Source organism: Gambusia affinis, linkage group LG22 (assembly GCF_019740435.1).
Source record: "Gambusia affinis linkage group LG22, SWU_Gaff_1.0, whole genome shotgun sequence".
In the NCBI taxonomy this organism is placed as follows: Eukaryota; Metazoa; Chordata; class Actinopteri; order Cyprinodontiformes; family Poeciliidae; genus Gambusia; species Gambusia affinis.
This window is the reverse complement of record NC_057889.1, coordinates 1,449,210-1,466,619: the sequence shown is the minus strand read 5'-3', so window position 1 is coordinate 1,466,619 and position 17,410 is coordinate 1,449,210. Positions and strand designations below refer to the sequence as shown.

Here is a 17,410-nt window from a genome sequence, read left to right as displayed (position 1 = left end):
GAAGACTTCATATATTAAAGTTATGATAGTTGCTTATTAGATTCCATTTAAACGGGTCCTACCTTGAGATTCTTGTTTTTACCATCCTGTGTTGATTCAGGCTGGATTCCTTTACTGCTGTTGATTTCATGCTTTTATTCTGAAGCCCTCAGGCCTACTTCCGCCCCGCCTCCTTGCTACTCGCCAGCTTTCCTTATCGGCTCTCGGTCTTCCTGGTTCTGCGGAGTTGGAGCCGTTTTCCCTGCGCCTTTCTGTAACAAACAATGACTTCATCCGATCTGGATGCGGATATTTTAGTTTCTATGAGAAAATGTGTTTAAAGTTGGAGGTTAGCGGCTGACCTTTCGGGACCTTCCCTCCGTTCAGTCCGTCCCGCTGCGGATCATCCACCAGTCAAACTGTTCAACATGGGAACGAACTTCGTTGTTTGGACACTTTTTGCAGTTTTTCTCTCCATAACAGAGGCTGCTGTGTCTCCACCCGAAGACAAAGAACAGCAGGAGTTTGGTAAGTTCTCCAAACATGGAGGTTTCTATGAAAACCTCCTGACTGAAGTTAATTCAGGGAGACAGAGGCGATTCCACAAAAGTTTTTAATGGTGGCCACTGGGGGCCACTGATCTGGGGGCCAGGAAAACTTGAACTAAGAAATAAATCAGTTTATTTTGAGTCCAGATATTAATAAGACCAATCCCTCAAGGCTGATTTAAAGATGTATTTTTCATAATATCATGTAGTACCTCCATAAGTACTACTTAAGAAGTACTTAAATACTTCTTAAGTAGTACTTAAGAAGTACTTAAAGACGTTTTTAAATTTTAATGTAACTTAATTTTTCTGTTTGTGGAAAAAATAATTATAAATAATAATTTAATCCATTTTCATCAAACCTTTGGTTTTTGCTCAGGGGCCTGAGCAAAAGTTGTCTAAATCTAAAATGAATAAAATTTAAAATTTAGCACCTCAATGGACAAATTTATCAAATTATATAAAAACAAATTTTTATTACTTGTGTGTTTTTGTTGTCATTGAGATATTAATCAGTGTTTTCCCTCGACCTGACCCATTAGTTGGTTTTAAACATTTTGTCGTGTCCTTCCTCTGCAGAACCTCTGCGGTCCATCCTGGATGACTTCGACGTTCTTCCGTTCTCCAGCCTGCAGTCTCACTCCGTCCGCCGCCGGGACGTCCAAACCGAGGCACACGTGGAGAAACTGCTGAGCTTCAACGCCCTGCAGAGGTTGGACCTCAAAACTTCACCAATTCCTCTGAGCTGATTGTCCAAAATATAAACTCCCCCTTTCCTTCTTCCTGCTGATTTCAGGAGCTTCAGGCTTTACCTGAGAACCAACAACGAGATCTTTACGGAGGATTTCAAGGCCATCGTGGAGGACGAGGATGGACAGAGACGAAGCTTCCCGGTCAACAGACACAACTACTTCACCGGACACGTCATCGGTAAGGTGTTCTTCAGGGTGAGTTTGAAAGTCCTTGGAAAAGCCTTGACGGATCAGACGTCCCTGAAAACCAGGCAAAGAATTTAGAAAACGAGGCTTTAGATGAATGTTTGATCGACTTTGATAAGAATGAGCAGGGAGTTGCTTTATATTGTGCTTTCTCTCTTCCAGGGGAGGAAAACTCTCGTGTTCAGGCTCATATCGACGACCACGAGTTCTCAGCTCACATCCTGATGGACGAGGCGGAGTACAACATCGAGGTAAAGAGCAAAAAACTCAATTCCTAGTGAAAAAACATGGAATCACTTTAAAATGTCTCATTCTTCCAGCCTCTGTGGAGGTTCACATCAGCGCCCCCCGATGGCCGCCTCCTGATCTACAGGTCGGAGGACATCAGGAACATCAGCCGGCTGCAGCAGCCCTCAGTCTGCGGATACGTGGCGTCCGAATCCGCTCACCTTCTACCAGAGGGCGTCAGGATGGAGACGAAGGGCGATGAAGAAGGTTGGTAGGACGTCAAAACAAGTCGGACAAAGAGTTTCTGTTTTAGGATGTTCAACTATTGAATTTTCTCTCTTTGATGTATGATGATTTTTAAAAATCCAATGAAAAGATACATTTCTGGTCAATCTCCAATTAAATAATAGTAAACGTATTCCAAATTCACTTCCATTTGCATAAATTCAACCACGATTTTACAGTAAAACCACAATTTTAGAATAATGCTCAAACTATGATTGTTTTTGCATCAGTAATTTACTGATATGATTTACTGAAGAGGTATCTGTAAAAGGCTGCACAGTGGCGCAATTGGTAGAGCTGTTGCCTTACAGCAAGAAGGTCCTGGGTTCGATTCCCGGCCCGGGGTCTTTCTGCATGGAGTTTGCATGTTCTCCCTGTGCATGGTGGGTTCTCTCTGGGTTCTCCGGCTTCCTCCCACAGTCCAAAAACATGACTGTCAGGTTAATTGGTTTCTCTAAATTCTCCCTAGGTGTGAGTGTGTGTGTGAATGGTTGTGTGTCTTGTATGTCCTTGTGTTGCCTTGCGACAGACTGGCGACCTGTCCAGGGTGAACCCCGCCTCTCGCCCGGGACGCAGCTGGAGATTGGCACCAGCAACCCTCCCGACCCCATTAGGGAAGAAGGGTGTCTGTAAAATTTTTCTCCTTGACGTTTATGCTGCGTTTAGAGCCGTTTTATTGCTCCATTCCTTTTGACTGCCCAATCAGTAAAGGAGTACCACAAGGTTGTGTTGTTGGACCACTCTGGTTTCTCTCCTCGTTTTGACTGATGTCTAGCAAAAATCTTCAATCTAGTTTATATTCCGGTGATACATTTTTACTGCACTCTATTTTGTGTCAACATTTTCATATCTTGAGAAAAATTGCTGCAGTTTTTTGCTGGATAATTATTCCAGTCTAGGAAAGAAGGTTTAAATAAATCAATGAAAGCCGCAAATTAGCAACAAATCTCTCAAACTTATGTCCTTTCAAAACATCTTTTTGGCCCTTCTCAACTAAATCCTGTTTAAAGACCTAAACGAATCTCTGGAAAGACTCCAGAAATCTGTCAAAACAGTGAAAATTCTGTTGTTACTATATTTTTTGTGAAACAACCCACCGTTTGTCCATCTTGTCTGCTCAGAGTCGGTGTCCAGAAGGAAACGCCAGGTCAATGACCATAAGAAGAACACGTGTCCAATGCTGCTGGTCGCAGACCATCGCTTCTACCGATACATGGGCCGAAAGGAGGAGAGCACCACCATCAACTACCTGGTTAGCTCACAGCCTCCACGTTGCTTCTTTTCCCCTCTTCTAGTGATCTGACCTCTCCATCTCTTTCTATCCAGATCGAGCTCATTGACCGCGTCGACGACATCTACAGAAACACGTCGTGGGACGAAGAGTTCAGCGGTTACGGAGTTCAGATCCAGCAGGTGAGGAGTAGGTGGCCGCTGCTGGTAGCTGCAGTGAAGACGATCAGATGTTGAAGTGTGAAGATGTTGTGTTTCTGCTGCCAGATTATCATTCAGAAGTCTCCCACTGAGGTCGGTCCTGGAGAAACTCACTTCAACATGAGGGGCAGTCCAGTGGCGGGAAAAGACGTCTGGGACGTCAAGAAGCTGCTGGAGGTAAGAAACGCTGAACATCAGCAGGCGAAGGGGAGAAACAGAATGCTGTTGGTCCTCCATGTTGAGAGGAGCCTGTAGCTTAGGATGCTAGCATGGCTGGATGGACAAATGAATATTAGCACAGATGGACATATGCTACCATTTATAAATGTTAGCGTAGATGGATGGATGGCAGTTGGATTTTCCATGCTCTTTCTTAATGAGTGTAAATAAACAGAGCATCCTGATCAGAATAACGATTTAGTCGCAGCTCTGAGCCCATTTGCTCCTCTCTGGATTTAAGCCTTCACCATTTGAGTCTTTTTGGAGTTGACCGTTTTCTGTCTGACCTCCTGCAGCAGTTCAGTGTGGACATTGCAGAGAACGCCTCCAACGTCTGCCTGGCCCACCTCTTCACCTACCAGGACTTCGATGAGGGGACTCTGGGCCTGGCCTATGTGGCGCCCAACAAACCAGACTTTCCCGGAGGGCTCTGCTCCAAACGTAAGAGCCAAAGTTTCCTAGATGTTGTCACGGTTACCGTCAGCATCGCTGTAGTGTTTATGAATCCTGCTATTCAGCTTGTGCTTCGACAGCAAACAAACACGGATCCATCTATCTGAACACGGGCCTCACCAGCACCAAGAACTACGGGAAAACGATCCTGACCAAGGTGAAGTCCTGAAGCCCTTTCTGAGGGCTTCCTTTCAGTTATTGTAGCTTTGTACTGATGGATTGTCTCTACAGGAAGCAGACCTGGTGACGACTCACGAGCTGGGCCATAACTTCGGAGCGGAGCATGACCCGGACAACGTGCCGTACTGCGCCCCGCGGGAGGACCAGGGAGGGAAGTACGTCATGTACCCCATCGCTGTGAGCGGAGACCACGTCAACAACAAGGTGCTAGCAGAGATAGTATAGATAGAGGAATGGATGCTAGCATGAATGGATGGACGCTAGGATACATAGATGGACAGATGCTAGCGTAGACGGATGGAGCTAGCATAGGTTGATGGCAGCATGAACGGATGAATGCTAGCGTAGATTAATGCTAGCATGGATGAGTGGATAGATAGACATACTAGCAACCATCCAACAATGCATGCTAGAATAGATCAATGCTACCATGGATTGATGGATGATAGAAGCAACCATCCATCAATCCTATCATGTAACAAGGTGCTAGCGTGCATCGCCATGTTTTTCCATCTTAAACCAGAAAAAGGTTCATGACGGTTTCTTTTCCCTTCAGCTGTTCTCCAACTGCAGCAAACAGTCCATCGTGAAGCGGCTGCGCTCCAAGGCGGCGACCTGCTTCAAGGAGAGGAACGTCAACGTGTGCGGGAACTCGCGGGTGGAGCAAGGCGAGGAATGCGACCCAGGGCTGCTGCACTTCAACTCGGACCGCTGCTGCACCCATGAGTGCCGGCTGAGGAACGGAGCAGAGTGCAGGTCCGAGTCGCTCCAGGTCGGGGGTTCAACGCTTCTCCGATCGGCTGATCTGCCATCTTTCTTTGTTCAGTGACAGGAACAGCGCCTGCTGCAAAAGCTGCAAGTTCCAGGTGAGAGGGGAGGTCTGCCAGGACCCCATCGACGCCACCTGTAAGGGCCACTCCTACTGCACAGGTCAGCATTCAGGACTCTGCCTGGGAGGGTTTTCTCTTCTACAGGAATACAGATGTTTTGTTGGACATTTGTTGCTTTCATCAGTCAAAATAAGGAAGCTGCAGATTTAATTTAAAGTTCCAAAATGGAACTATTTTAAAAATACTTAACTTTATTTATATTTCAATTTTAATTTATATATGTGTGTGTGTGTATAAAAAGAAAAATAGTTCTCTATATATTTATATATAGATACATAAAACAAGAAGTTCTGTTTGCCAACAGGAAACAGCAGTGAGTGTCCTCCGCCGGAGAACGCTCCAGATAAAACGGTGTGTCTGGACAACGGGGAATGCCGTGGCGGAGAGTGTGTTCCCTTCTGCCAAGTGGTCAAAAAGCTGGAGGCCTGCGCCTGCAACGGTAACACTGCTGCATGGATTCAAGAGCAATTCTGATGGGGAGTGTCATGGGTTCGACAACTGTTCTCTGATTCTCTGAAGAAACACTAACTTGTTTTTCTCCAAGCTGAAACTGTCTTCCTTCTGAACCTTCTGGTTTCTTCCCAGAAACAAACTCGTCCTGCAAGGTCTGCTGCCGGGGGACCAATGGAGTCTGCAGCCCCTTCGTTGATGCGAAAGGCGATTTTGTGTATTTGCGGAAAGGCAAACCTTGCACCGTGGGCTTCTGCGACGGAGCGGTGAGTTAAACACTCATGACCCGATCCTCATGTCCTTCCTCTCTGGCTAGTTGATATCTAGATGAAGAGTCCCTTGCTTGTCTCCTTTCCTCACTCCAGTATATTTGGTGTCGGCAATGTACCATCATAGTTGATCTTACAGTCTGGATGACCGCTATAAGTAGTGCAAGTGAACAAAACCATAGAGTTGAAGGAGCGTTGGGACCCTTAAGGCTTCAGATCAACCATAAAGGCTTAAACTGAACGAGCCATTTCTGTCTGTACAGGGGAAGTGCATGAAGCAGGTACAGGATGTGGTGGAACGTCTGTGGGACTTCATCGATAAACTCGACATCAACACATTCAGAAAGTTCCTGGCTGATAACATCGTGGGCTCGGTGGTGGCGTTCTCGCTCCTCTTCTGGGTTCCTTTCAGCATCCTGGTCCACTGTGTGGTCGGTGTCACTCCTCACAGACGCTCCTCTGGTTTTTTTCCTCCCTGAAAGCTGTAACTCTGAGCTGCTTCTCTGTACTTTCAGGACAAGAAGATGGATAGACAGTATGAAGAGACCACCAAGTCTCTATTCTTCTCCAGTGTGAGTATGAGCTTCCTCAGTCATGGCAGATGTAGCAGATTCCAGTATGTAGGCAGCAGCTTATTAGATCAATAAAGAATCTGGTTGATGGTGGCACTGTCCTTTGGCAAGACATAAACTGATAAAGAGTCTTCCAGTCACTGGAAAAGTTTTAAATCGGTTTCAGACTTGGTGATCACTTCAGGTAAAGGTAAACTTCAGTTTGAGGCATTTCAATGGACAGCTTTCACTGGGATTTGATGGAAGAGCCTGACAGCTACCAGAGGAACGTCAGAGAAAACAAGTTTATCTGAAGGAGTTGTAGCTTCCTCTATGTTTCACTTCAGATTGGGGAGGTTTTAGGTTTGACTGCAGGAGATAATAACAGATCCATTAGAAAATAATCCTTTACAAATACTTTAGCAGAGGTGGGCAAACGTCTGCTAATAACAGAGCTAATTTTCCACTTAGTTCTTTAGCCAGGTTGGAAATGTTTGGCATGAACAGTATCAACATGGTTGAATTTAGCGGTTTAGCATTGTTTTCTATGCCGTAGCACTTTAACGTCAATGGGACTAATGTTTACACAACTAACCTTTTAGCTAGCGGTGCCGACCACTGTCCTTTCATTTCCTTCTGTTTAGTTTCAGATAACTTTAGGGATGAAGGTTAGCAGCAGGTTCCAGTCTAGTCATCTCTACACTCACAGTCCTTTTCCTTCCCAGAATGCCGAGCTCCTGAGCAGCCTTGATTCTGCTTCTGTCCGGATCTTCAAACCTCTAAACTTCCCGGCCGCCCCTGTGCGGCTCCCACCGATCAGCCCGCAGCTTGCCAGCACCCCGCCGGTTTTCGGCGCCACCCCCACAACGAGCCACACATCCCCGCCTCTGGATGCGCCCCACATGGCCACCATCTTGGAAGACCCCAGCCTGGACTCCCGCCTGGACGAGGAGGAGCTGCAGGAGGCGTTCGGGCGCCCACCTGGAGCTATTCGGCGTTCGTTTGAGGACCTGACGGAGAGAAACCCGATGAGACGCAGCGACAAGTCGAAGCTGTTCAGACTTCAGAGACAACATCAGATCGACAGCAAGGAGACTCAGTGCTGAGAGCCGCCGCCAGGGGGCGCTGCTGCCCCTCATCTGTTCCTTAAAGCTGATCCCTGAACTCACCTCCAGCCCTCTCAGGTAAACACAGAAGCCATTTTTAAACACGGACTGCTGTCGATTTATAACCTGTTTAATTTAATGTTTCTTAAATTCATTGTATAATAATTTCTTTGGGTTTGTCACTCATTTTTCCTTCTGAAAAGGTACAACTTTTAAATTTGCACTTCAGTGGTTGAAAGGATACATGGGAATTTTAATGATTTGATATGAAAATCAAATTTTTTCATCAGAATGCTAACATCATCCCTCTCTGCTTTACCACCTCAGGGTCCAATATTTTCACAATTAAAGCACAAACATCTCAACCAGACAATGAAGACGACCCAGTCCTGTTTGGGTTTAGAACTGGGATCTGGTGAAATTTAAAACCGTTCAGTATGGGAGACGTGAAAGTCAGCTAAAAATTCAATTTAAACTTGTTTTTGATTCTTATCAAAATTCAGTTATCAATAGTATAAAAATCTGACTTCCTAAACAGTTTGTAAAAATAAATAAGTCAAAACAACAAAGTTACCTTTTATCTTAAGATAATGGGAGAAAAAAAAAAGATTTGGCTCAAGATAAAGAAATAAATCATAACAAATCAAACTGCTAGGATTTATTTCATCATCTCAAGATAATGAAATAACCAACAATTCAGTGTTTCATTAAATAAATAAATACTAAATTATAACCAGATGTTGTTCTGTTAGCAAAAATAAGCAAGCGTGAGAATTTATGTTGACATAATCATATATTGAAACTTATGACAAAACAAGTTAAAATCTCAAAGATATTGAGTTTATTTTGACTTGAATGTAAATAATTTCAAAAAGAAATATCAGCTGATAATCCCCATAATGCTTAGAGCTTCTCAACACGAAGCCCAAAAAATAACCAAAAAACTAAAATTAATTTGATCCAGAAAATCTGGGATTCAAAACTCAAAAATGAGAAAGTTTCTTCTTTAAACTTCCAAAATCATTTCAACAAATATTCTTCAAAATAAGAGCGTGAACTACTGCAAAATTCATATTTTCTAATTTTCACAATGAACGTGAAAGAAAAAAAAATTGTGCATTTTTATAAAGTTTTGCAAGATATTTTACAGAAAATATTTATTTTTACAGGATTTAAAACAGTTTTTGGGACTAAAGTTAAAGTTTTTTTAATAGGATGGTGCTTTTTATTTATGTTTGTTAAAGTTTGTATTTCTCTAAAGCAAATGATACTTTAGAGAAAAAAACAATTAAAAAAGCAGCAAAACTTCAGAAAACAATTTAAAGATGGTTGACATTTTTAAATAAATTTAATTAATAAACTGCTTTGTTCAAAACACAAAGACTTGTACAAGTCCAAATTAAAACCAAAGAATTAGACCAAACTTTAGTTTTGGAGAAAAAAAAGAAGCGCTGTATTTTTTGTTTTATTGTATTAAATAGCTGTTAAAGTGTTAAAACCACCTCTGTCAGTATTTTGGGATGTTTTGTCTTCATTGTTTTAATGTTTACTTTTGTTTAAATGTTCATAAACTGCAGCTTTTACATAAAAAATAAAAATGACTGTTCAGAAAGCCTTCTGCATGTTTTCATTTTACAGTAAAAGCTTGGAATTGGATAGAAAAGCTTTAAAATCTACATTTATTCAGCTGAAGTTTGGTTTATCTAAAATTAGAAAAAAAATAGCAAAACTTAAGTAAATATGCAAAAAAATTTTATTAAATTAACAGAACAATTCCTAACACATTTACATATCAGATGTATTTTCAGACTTTAGAAATACGTTGATTAAAAATCATAATGAAATGTGTATAAATATTTGTTTGTGGTCTGAAACCTTTGTATTACATCACATTCCCAGTTGTTGTGGTTCTAATCTCGTAAGTTTCCTCCAATCGATAAATATGATTTATCTGAATGATGTAATCACCTCAGAGCTGGAAAATGTTCAAAAAATTATTTTTATTCCACAGTTATATAATTCCAACTGGTCAATTTTAAATAAAATATATAGTTAATAAGATACTACCTGTTCCAGAAACAATGTAAATAAATAATAACAGGAATTAATGTGATTTATTTTCAAAAATTATAAAACTAAATACTGAATTTCCTGTAAGAAAAGTAGGACTAGTCAGAGAAATCTCGTGAAATTTGTTTTATTTTGTACAAAAACAATCGTTACGGACATCTGACAACAGCTGTGTTGTAAAAAAATAATGTGCTGGAATAAAGGGGGCGTGGCCTGTCAGAAGACGGGCGTGAGGGCATCAAACAGTCGATGGATGGCGACTTCAATCATTTCCCTCAGAGGCTCGTCGTCCGGACACGTCACCGCCTGCACCATCAAATTCAGTTGTTAGAAAAATGCTACATCAAATACGACTAAAAAGAAATTTGACAACAAAATGTAACGCCCTCAAATTGGGTCTCTGTCTTTTTAAAAACTCTGACTCTTTCTGAAGCTCCGCCCTCAGGAAGTCGTCCCAACATGGCTCCTCTATTAACCCTTTACGTTTTTACCAGCGTTGCTCTGAGAAGTGGCTCCTATAACGAGCTCAGCGGTTCCACCAGCTGTTTGCTAATTGCTGCTGGCTAGTCTGAAGGAGCTGAGAGGGGACGGAGCTAGGTTGCCATGGAGATTAAAACATTTCTCAAACATGCATGGAAGAATCAAGGCAACACTGCAGGAATATTGTTGATGAGGGAATAATATAACAAGCTCAAAAAGGTAGATTTTATATAATAATATCGACTTTTAAAGGTAAGAATTTTTTTAAATAAATGGACTGTATATGTTAAGCAGGAGAAGTAATAAAAAGCAGATGTATTTATTGGTACTTCTTGCATTCCGTATTTTAATTCGTTTTGTATATTTTACATGACACTGCCCCTTTAAGGGAACAGAAATCTTCTCAGCCTGAAGAGGGCGCTGCTGTATTGAAACATGGACTTATTTTGTACTCACTCTCGTCTCCGGGTCGATTGTTGCCGTGGCGCCGTCCACCGTCACAAACAAATTCCTGCTGTCTTTGAAATTCACGCAGTCGTCCCCGAACATGTCACTGCAACACAAAGCGCTCAGGTTGCTGCTCCAGTTGTCGGGCTTTTATTTTGAAAACAGCGGTTTGTGTGCCGCGTGGACTCACTGCATCATGAGCTCCAGACGCTCCACAAACACCTCCAGGTCGAAGGTCTCCTTCCTGCTGTCCAGGACTGAAAAACAAGCAAACAAAGGTCAGAGGCTCCAGCCGAGTCCCAGAGCGCCCCCTGCAGGCCGTCGTGTTGCATTTACTGACACTTCTGGGCGTTGGGATTGGACTGGACCTCCAGAACCACCGTGGCGACGGCGTCTGCGTACATGTCGTTGAGCGGGTTGGCGACCCACTGAGGAGGAAACGGAGACGTTTGACATAAACAACCAGCTGCTCTGTCAGAGAAAAACCTTTAAATAAGGAAACTAATAAAATAATAATTAAATTTCATATTACAATAGTTAGAGAAATATTATAAATACTATGCTAATTTAAAATCAACGTAAAAATAGTGTTTCTAATTTAAATATTTGTTCATTGACTGTTTGTGTTTTTTCATGTAAGCATGAAGATAAAACTAAATTAGTTGATTTAATTCACAGAAAAAAAAATAAATGTTTCAAATTCTTATTTTATACATTATTTATATTTATAATTTTTTATGTATCTTACCAGAGTTTAATTATTATTTTTTTAATATTTCTTTTATTTTTTAAAATGTAAGTAAAGTATATGTTAACCAAAGATAAATAATAAAAAGCAAATGTATTTTTGTGCTCTGAAATTGATTGCCATTTTTGGCTCTTCTGGCATTCCATATTTTTATTGCTTTTGTATATTTTGACTTTGAGGATATCATTGTGTAAAGTGATACCAAAACTATAACATATTTTCTTTTTTTTTCATCAAAATGACAATGTTAGGTTTTATATTACTAAGTATGTTTTATTAAAATTTAGGCCTTTAAAACATAAAAACAAGAAATACAAAATATTTACTATTTGTCACAAAATTAGCCATCATATGATGCAGCTTATAACTAAAGGTTTAAAGTCAGAGAACAGACTGACCTCCAGCAGCACCATGCCGGCTTCATGAACCAACGTGATGCTGTCAAAGATCTTCACTGTGATTTTCTCTGTTTTCTCCATCTGCTGCACGTCACCTGCACAGAAAACACCAAAACACCTGAGACCTGGCCTCCTCAGGTAGAGTAAAGCAGCTTTAGAACCTGGACAACATGTTGGTCAGTCAGAAAAGAATCAGAGTAATTCCCTGGAAGAGGCTGGCATAAAGCAGGAAGAACTCAGGTGAGTTTCTGGTTCTGGTTTACCTGCCAGGTTTCTCAGCTGGCTCACCAGCAGGGAGATGGGTCCGGTGAACGGGATGGCCTGAGTCTGGGTCACCATGCCAACGGACAGATCTGTGTAGTCTGGACAGAGAGGGAACCAAGCAACATGAACGCACCACGGCGCGATGCATTCAGGGACACAGAACCGCAGGGAAAACTAAAACTGAAGGAACAGAAACTCCTACTTACATCTTAAAAGCAGCTGTTTGCATTTAAGTTCTCAAAAGTTAAAGTCTGTTCAGTATTGTGGCAGTTCAAAGTCAAGAAGAACTAGTTTGAAGTTCAGTTCACTAAAGGTTAACAGTAACTAACCACCAACTGGGCAGCCTGAAAAGATAACACTAAAAATGTTTTAAATAAATAAAACAAAGCTTAGCCTGGTGGGGATGAAAGGAAAACCTGGCGGCCCGCCAGGCTGATGGTCCAGCAGGTGAAACCCCGCCCACATCTCACTACTGTTGATGTGAGGAGCGGCCATTTTGAAAACTAAAACCAGCCGTACAAAACGTAACTGGAGTAGTTGGAGTTGCTCTTTAATTTCCCAGTACGAAATCCGACTTCGCAGGGCGTTCCTGTTGGTTTTCCAACTGGGAAGTCTGAAATCCCAGTTTTGGGTGCAACTTGCCTGCAGCATCAGCTCTGTGATTGGACAGTTACTTACTGGAGAGGTCAGCCGGGGTCATGATGTGGTAGTTGAAGTTCCTCTTGACCAGGATCCCGGAGACCCTCTGGCCCTGAGCGCACTTCTTGTCTGCGAGCGCACCCATCACCTGCAGCAGGGCATGCTGGGAGTTGAAACCCCGTCGGATTGCATTGTGTATTTGTGAAAACGCTGAGACGAACCTTCGCCAGCTTCTCTCCTCTGAAGGTGAGCGTTACGGCCTCGGTGTTCCTCGGGTTGTGGACCTCGATGTGGACCTCGTCATTGTCCTCATACTCCCGGATCAGAGCCGCCTTCAGTCGGGCCATCTCGTTCTGCTCTCCATGGACCAGAATCTGCAGGACCAAACGAAGACCAATCAGCTTTTCATCTCCACTCAGATCTGGGCGGCGCGGGGAGCCCGGAGTACCACGTGGGGAGGTTTGAGAGCTCTGATGAACTCGCTGGTCTGCTGGTAGTCGGTGTGAGCCGAGAAGGAGATGTAGTCCACAGACATCTTCAGAGGAAGCTTCTGACCCGACATGGTGGTGATCTCCTCAGGTTCAGTCATGATGTGCTGCGACACAACAGCACGTTGTCAGACAGGACAGCACATATCTACCACAAGAAGGAGCTCTTGCTCCACCAGATTCTGGTTTTGCCAAACCTTTGAGCTGATTGGGCGTCAGGTGTGAAGTCAGTGCACTGTGATAACCAGTGAGTTTTATCTGAGCTCTAATGTGGGTTAAAAACAGCTCAACTGAATCTGCTAACCTCCGCTAACTGATATTAGCAGGCCAACTTTTAGAGTTGCGCTTTAGCTAGCTTTGAAAGTGCACTGTGGCTTTAGCCCCACTAAATACTATGTTTGCTTCAGCATTAGTGGAACTAATATTTATTAGTGCTTTGGGTTAGCGCTGCTAGCTTTTCAGTCCTATTAGAATCTCAATCTCTGGTCAGGGTCACCTTGGCCAGCGTTCCCTCCACGCAGTACCCGGCGATGATGACGCCGTTCCTCCTGTCGGTGCACCAGCTCTCAAACAGCTCTCTGGAGAGTCCGCTCTGCATCATACCAGGCGACGCCATCACCACGCTGGGGCCGATGTCGTCAAAATGATCCATGCTCTGAAAACAGACACACAAACACAATCAGCGATTGGTCGAGCCACAGCTGGACGCCGTACTGAGCGCGCTCAGTGACCTTCAGGTTGCTGATGTGCTTGAAGACGAAGGGGTTGTTGACGTTGATGGCCTTGCGGATCTTGTCGTTCATGGCGTTGATGTAGGTCTGGTAGACGGCCATGCACTTCCTGGCCAGAGACGAGGCGTAGTAGATGGGAATGTCGTGGAGCTCCGGGTGGTTCTGCCAGTACTCGTCTGGATCAGAAGCAGATCCATATCAATCAGACTTACAGAACCGCTGTAGGGTGAGAGGATGCAATGGAGCTGGACTCACCCAGGATGAGCAGCAGCTCCTGGGCTCGTCCCAAGGCGAACACGGGGATCAGGCAGCGGCCCTCGCGGTTCACGATGTCGTGCACCGTGTTGCAGAAGCGGGCCTCTCTCTCCTCCCGTTTCTCATGGATGTGGGTGCCGTACGTCGACTCCTGTCACACAAAAACATGTCAGCGCATCTCGAATGTTCTGGTACATTTTCATGATACCTCCAGATCACAGGTGTCAAACTCCAGTCCTGCAGTCGCTGTCCTGCAGGTTTTAGATGAGCCTCAGGTACAAAACGGTTTTATTTCCTCCTCCTGGTGTGGATCAGTTCTCCAGAGCCTTAATGACCTCATTATTCTATTCAGGTGGTGCAGCAGAGGCACATCTACAAGTTACAGGACAGCGGCCCTGGAGGACTGGAGTTTGCTCTAAATATTCTCAGGAAGGTTAGTCACTGAAACCACCTGAAGCCTCAGCTGAATCTGTTTCTTTACAAACAGCCTCATTCTCCTGGTTTCTCAGGTTGGATCTTCAGCGTTTATTAGTTTTATTCCGTTTCCATTTCCATCAAACACTATGTTGGTATAATACTTTAGAGTTAGCAAAACTCTTAAAACCAAATGGAAAGTATTTATAACTCGGAGGAAGTTAGGAAAAAATCCACAGATATTTAATAACAGAAGACTGACTTCAATCCAGAAAACCCTCCAATGTGTCTGAATTAACATAATTTATGTGAAGCATAGTGGCTCAAAACTCCTCCACAAGGATGTTAAAGACTCATTACTCATTGTAATGAAGATTTTGTGACAAAAAAGCTAAATATAAGTTATCATTAACAGAGCTTTGGGCTACATTCAACACTAGGGGGCACTGTGGTGCGGCACAGATTAAATAAAACAGTTTTAACAGAAGCTTCAAAATGGTTTTAAACAGTTTGAATTGGTGATGGTTACAGGGAGCTGCTTCAGTCTGGTGACTCACTGTGATGAGGATGTCTGGCTTCACGCTGGGGATCTCCGCCGCCATCAGGTGTCTGTCCTCCTGCCGGGAGAAGTCCCCGGTGTACAGCAGCTGCACAAAAACACAAACACTTAGAGAAGGAAAATCTCTGCTCCTATTAGTCAGAATGCTTCATATTCACTGCAACTTTTAATATCTTTATAGACGGACCTTGACGCCGGCGATCTCGATCATGAACATGGCGGCGCCCAGAACGTGGCCGGCGTGGTAACACCAGAACTTGATGCCCGCCACTTCTTTCACCTCATGGAAGTTGATGGTTTCGATCTTCTCCATGCTGTCCTCCAGGTCCGTCTCTGTGTACAACATGTCGTCCGCTGAGATGTTGCTGAGAGAGAGGAAAAAACTCTGATCATTTCCAACGATCAAAGGATGAACAGTTTCTGTTTTAAGGGTTATTTTGATCAGATCAGAAAACCTCCAGGTTATCATCCACCAAGACCTTTTCTTCCATTTCATGCTAAATTTCCATTAGAAGAACCAGAATTCACTTTACTGACCAAGTTTGTCTACATGAGCAGTGGTGGTCCTAGCAGGAATGGTGCCCTGGGCATGACTCTACTTTTGTCCCCCCAAAACATTTAAAATGGAAGAAATTATCTTTTTCTCCCCCAACAGAAAGCAGGTAAACTAGTCCTGATTTTCTCAAACATTTCAGTCTATCACTTCACCAAAGATAAGATTAAATATGGAGTGAAATAATTATACATATTTTCAAATAAATTTCTTTTCTAAAAAATATTTATTAATTTTATCATTTTAAAATTGTATAATTAAAAAAAATAATATTTGATGGTATATTTATTTATTTCAAGATATTTTTTTTATAAATGTTAGCAGCTGAACTCACCTGACTTTGACGTAGTCAGACAGCAGCCAGCGGTAGATGGCCTTGGTGGCGTGCGTCATGAAAGTACGTCCCTTAAAGCTGGTCTTCTGCAGGAACCAGGGAAGCGCTCCACAGTGGTCCAAGTGGAAGCTGAAAGAGGACAGAGCTGTAGCACCGAGCAATCTGCCCAATCTACCATCCACATCACCGCTACTGCAGGTCTGCAGAGGTTTGGTTTCCTGAACTCACTGGCTGATGAGCAGCAGGTCGATCTCAGCCGGGTCGATCAGGTCGATGTAGGGCAGAGCATCCATCCCCTCCAGACCAGGATGGATCCCACAGTCCAGCTGGAGGTAAACAGATGTTTTACAATCTGGGGTTTTCAGTTTGTCCGGGAAATAACAAGAAAAACAGTTACCATGATTTTTCTGCCTTTGAACTCCAGGATGATGCAGGACCGTCCAACTTCCTGACCGGCTCCTCTGCACACAAACGCACCATAAAACCATAACTTCATCCAGATTACATATATCGCTTTAAAAAGAAAAATCTGACTTTAAAGTCTTCAGTTTGAATTACATACAATCAAAGAATGGTATTAAACAAGTTAGAGTTAAACTGGGTGCAGAGGGATGAGTTCAAAGTATTATGAAAATAGGACTAATCTGTGTGTCAAAACTACAAAAAATATAATCAACAAACTTTTACTTGTCACCGAATTGAAAAGAGTATTCTTATTATTATTTATAAAATTGGTACATAATGTGTTTGGGGACATAAATGCGATAAAATCCTAAACGTTGTGTTTTGTGAATGGAGTTTGGTGTATGAACAACGGACTCGTGGATAAAAATGTCCGATTTAAACTCACAGCGGGCGGATCAGCAGCTGGTCGCTCTCCTCCGCTGGAACCGTCGCGTCCGCTTTACGCTTAGCCGCCATGTTTACTGTAATGAACTAAACAAGACGTTTAACAAACAATCTTTCATCACTCCGCTACTTTCACAACTTCAGTACGGTGACACTTCCGGTCCCTTCTCAAATCAGTCCGGTTAGTACAACTTCTAGCTTCTCCTGTTCCACGAAAGCCCGACCGTAGATTTGTTTTTGTTGTATTTTTGATCTGTGACACTTTATGACATCTAAAACTTAACATTCCTGCAATCTTACCCAAAATACTTAATAAACTATTTAAAAAAGGAAAATGTGCAACTCAAACGTAAATGTCATCGTTTGATGCGCTGTGTTAACAGCATTTAAGTTAATTCGCGTCTGCAGTCTCTTTAGAAACCTTTTCAAAATTAAAATGAAAGCTGTTCAGTAGAACCACGGTTGAGGTATTTCACAAAACACCGAAGTGTCCCCAATAACAGACATAATCTGAGTATGTGCCATTGCCAATATAACCTTAAATAAACTGAAAAAAATGACTTTTTAAAAAGTTTTATTTTATATATACTGGTAGAAAACAATCAGAAATTAAACACCAACTTTACTTTAGTTTTGAGTAAAAATGTCTCTCAA

At 42.7% G+C, this 17,410-nt stretch overlaps 2 protein-coding genes across 3 annotated transcripts; one reads left to right on the top strand and one right to left on the bottom strand.

The window, feature by feature from the left end:
- Positions 1-211: 211 nt before the first annotated feature.
- Positions 212-9,129, top strand: adam17b (ADAM metallopeptidase domain 17b). 2 transcript variants are annotated; one of them, XM_044107146.1, is made up of 18 exons: positions 212-507; positions 1,107-1,239; positions 1,324-1,457; positions 1,628-1,716; positions 1,786-1,960; positions 3,100-3,230; positions 3,305-3,391; positions 3,476-3,586; positions 3,925-4,069; positions 4,162-4,238; positions 4,313-4,465; positions 4,818-5,017; positions 5,088-5,191; positions 5,456-5,590; positions 5,737-5,867; positions 6,134-6,301; positions 6,386-6,442; positions 7,147-9,129. In XM_044107146.1, the coding sequence occupies exons 1-18, from the start codon at positions 408-410 to the stop codon at positions 7,525-7,527; spliced, it is 2,511 nt and encodes an 836-aa protein (XP_043963081.1). In that variant the 5' UTR covers positions 212-407; the 3' UTR covers positions 7,528-9,129. The 2 variants fall into 2 exon arrangements, with proteins under 2 accessions (XP_043963081.1, XP_043963080.1); XM_044107145.1 differs by having other exon boundaries at positions 213-507; positions 4,147-4,238.
- Positions 9,130-9,262: 133 nt separating this feature from the next.
- On the bottom strand, positions 9,263-16,972 carry cpsf3 (cleavage and polyadenylation specific factor 3). Its single transcript, XM_044107144.1, has 18 exons — positions 16,758-16,972; positions 16,305-16,368; positions 16,136-16,233; positions 15,908-16,036; positions 15,208-15,385; positions 15,019-15,108; positions 14,048-14,198; positions 13,793-13,968; positions 13,558-13,716; positions 13,022-13,168; positions 12,795-12,947; positions 12,613-12,721; positions 11,934-12,032; positions 11,671-11,765; positions 10,865-10,952; positions 10,715-10,781; positions 10,534-10,630; positions 9,263-9,903 (listed from the first exon to the last, which is right to left on the bottom strand). Exons 1-18 carry the CDS (start codon positions 16,826-16,828, stop codon positions 9,814-9,816), a joined length of 2,061 nt encoding a protein of 686 aa, XP_043963079.1. The 5' UTR covers positions 16,829-16,972; the 3' UTR covers positions 9,263-9,813.
- Between the last annotated feature and the right edge of the window lie 438 nt (positions 16,973-17,410).

Coding starts and splice junctions, on each gene's coding strand:
- adam17b (XM_044107145.1), top strand. CDS start 408: ATGGGAACGAACTTCGTTGTTTGGACACTTTTTGCAGTTTTTCTCTCC. Junction 5,018..5,087: donor AGGAACGGAGCAGAGTGCAG/GTCCGAGTCGCT, acceptor TTCTTTGTTCAG/TGACAGGAACAGCGCCTGCT. Junction 6,302..6,385: donor GCATCCTGGTCCACTGTGTG/GTCGGTGTCACT, acceptor CTGTACTTTCAG/GACAAGAAGATGGATAGACA.
- cpsf3 (XM_044107144.1), bottom strand. CDS start 16,828: ATGGCGGCTAAGCGTAAAGCGGACGCGACGGTTCCAGCGGAGGAGAGC. Junction 11,766..11,933: donor CCAGCTGAGAAACCTGGCAG/GTAAACCAGAAC, acceptor TTTTCTGTGCAG/GTGACGTGCAGCAGATGGAG. Junction 10,782..10,864: donor CAATCCCAACGCCCAGAAGT/GTCAGTAAATGC, acceptor CTTGTTTTTCAG/TCCTGGACAGCAGGAAGGAG.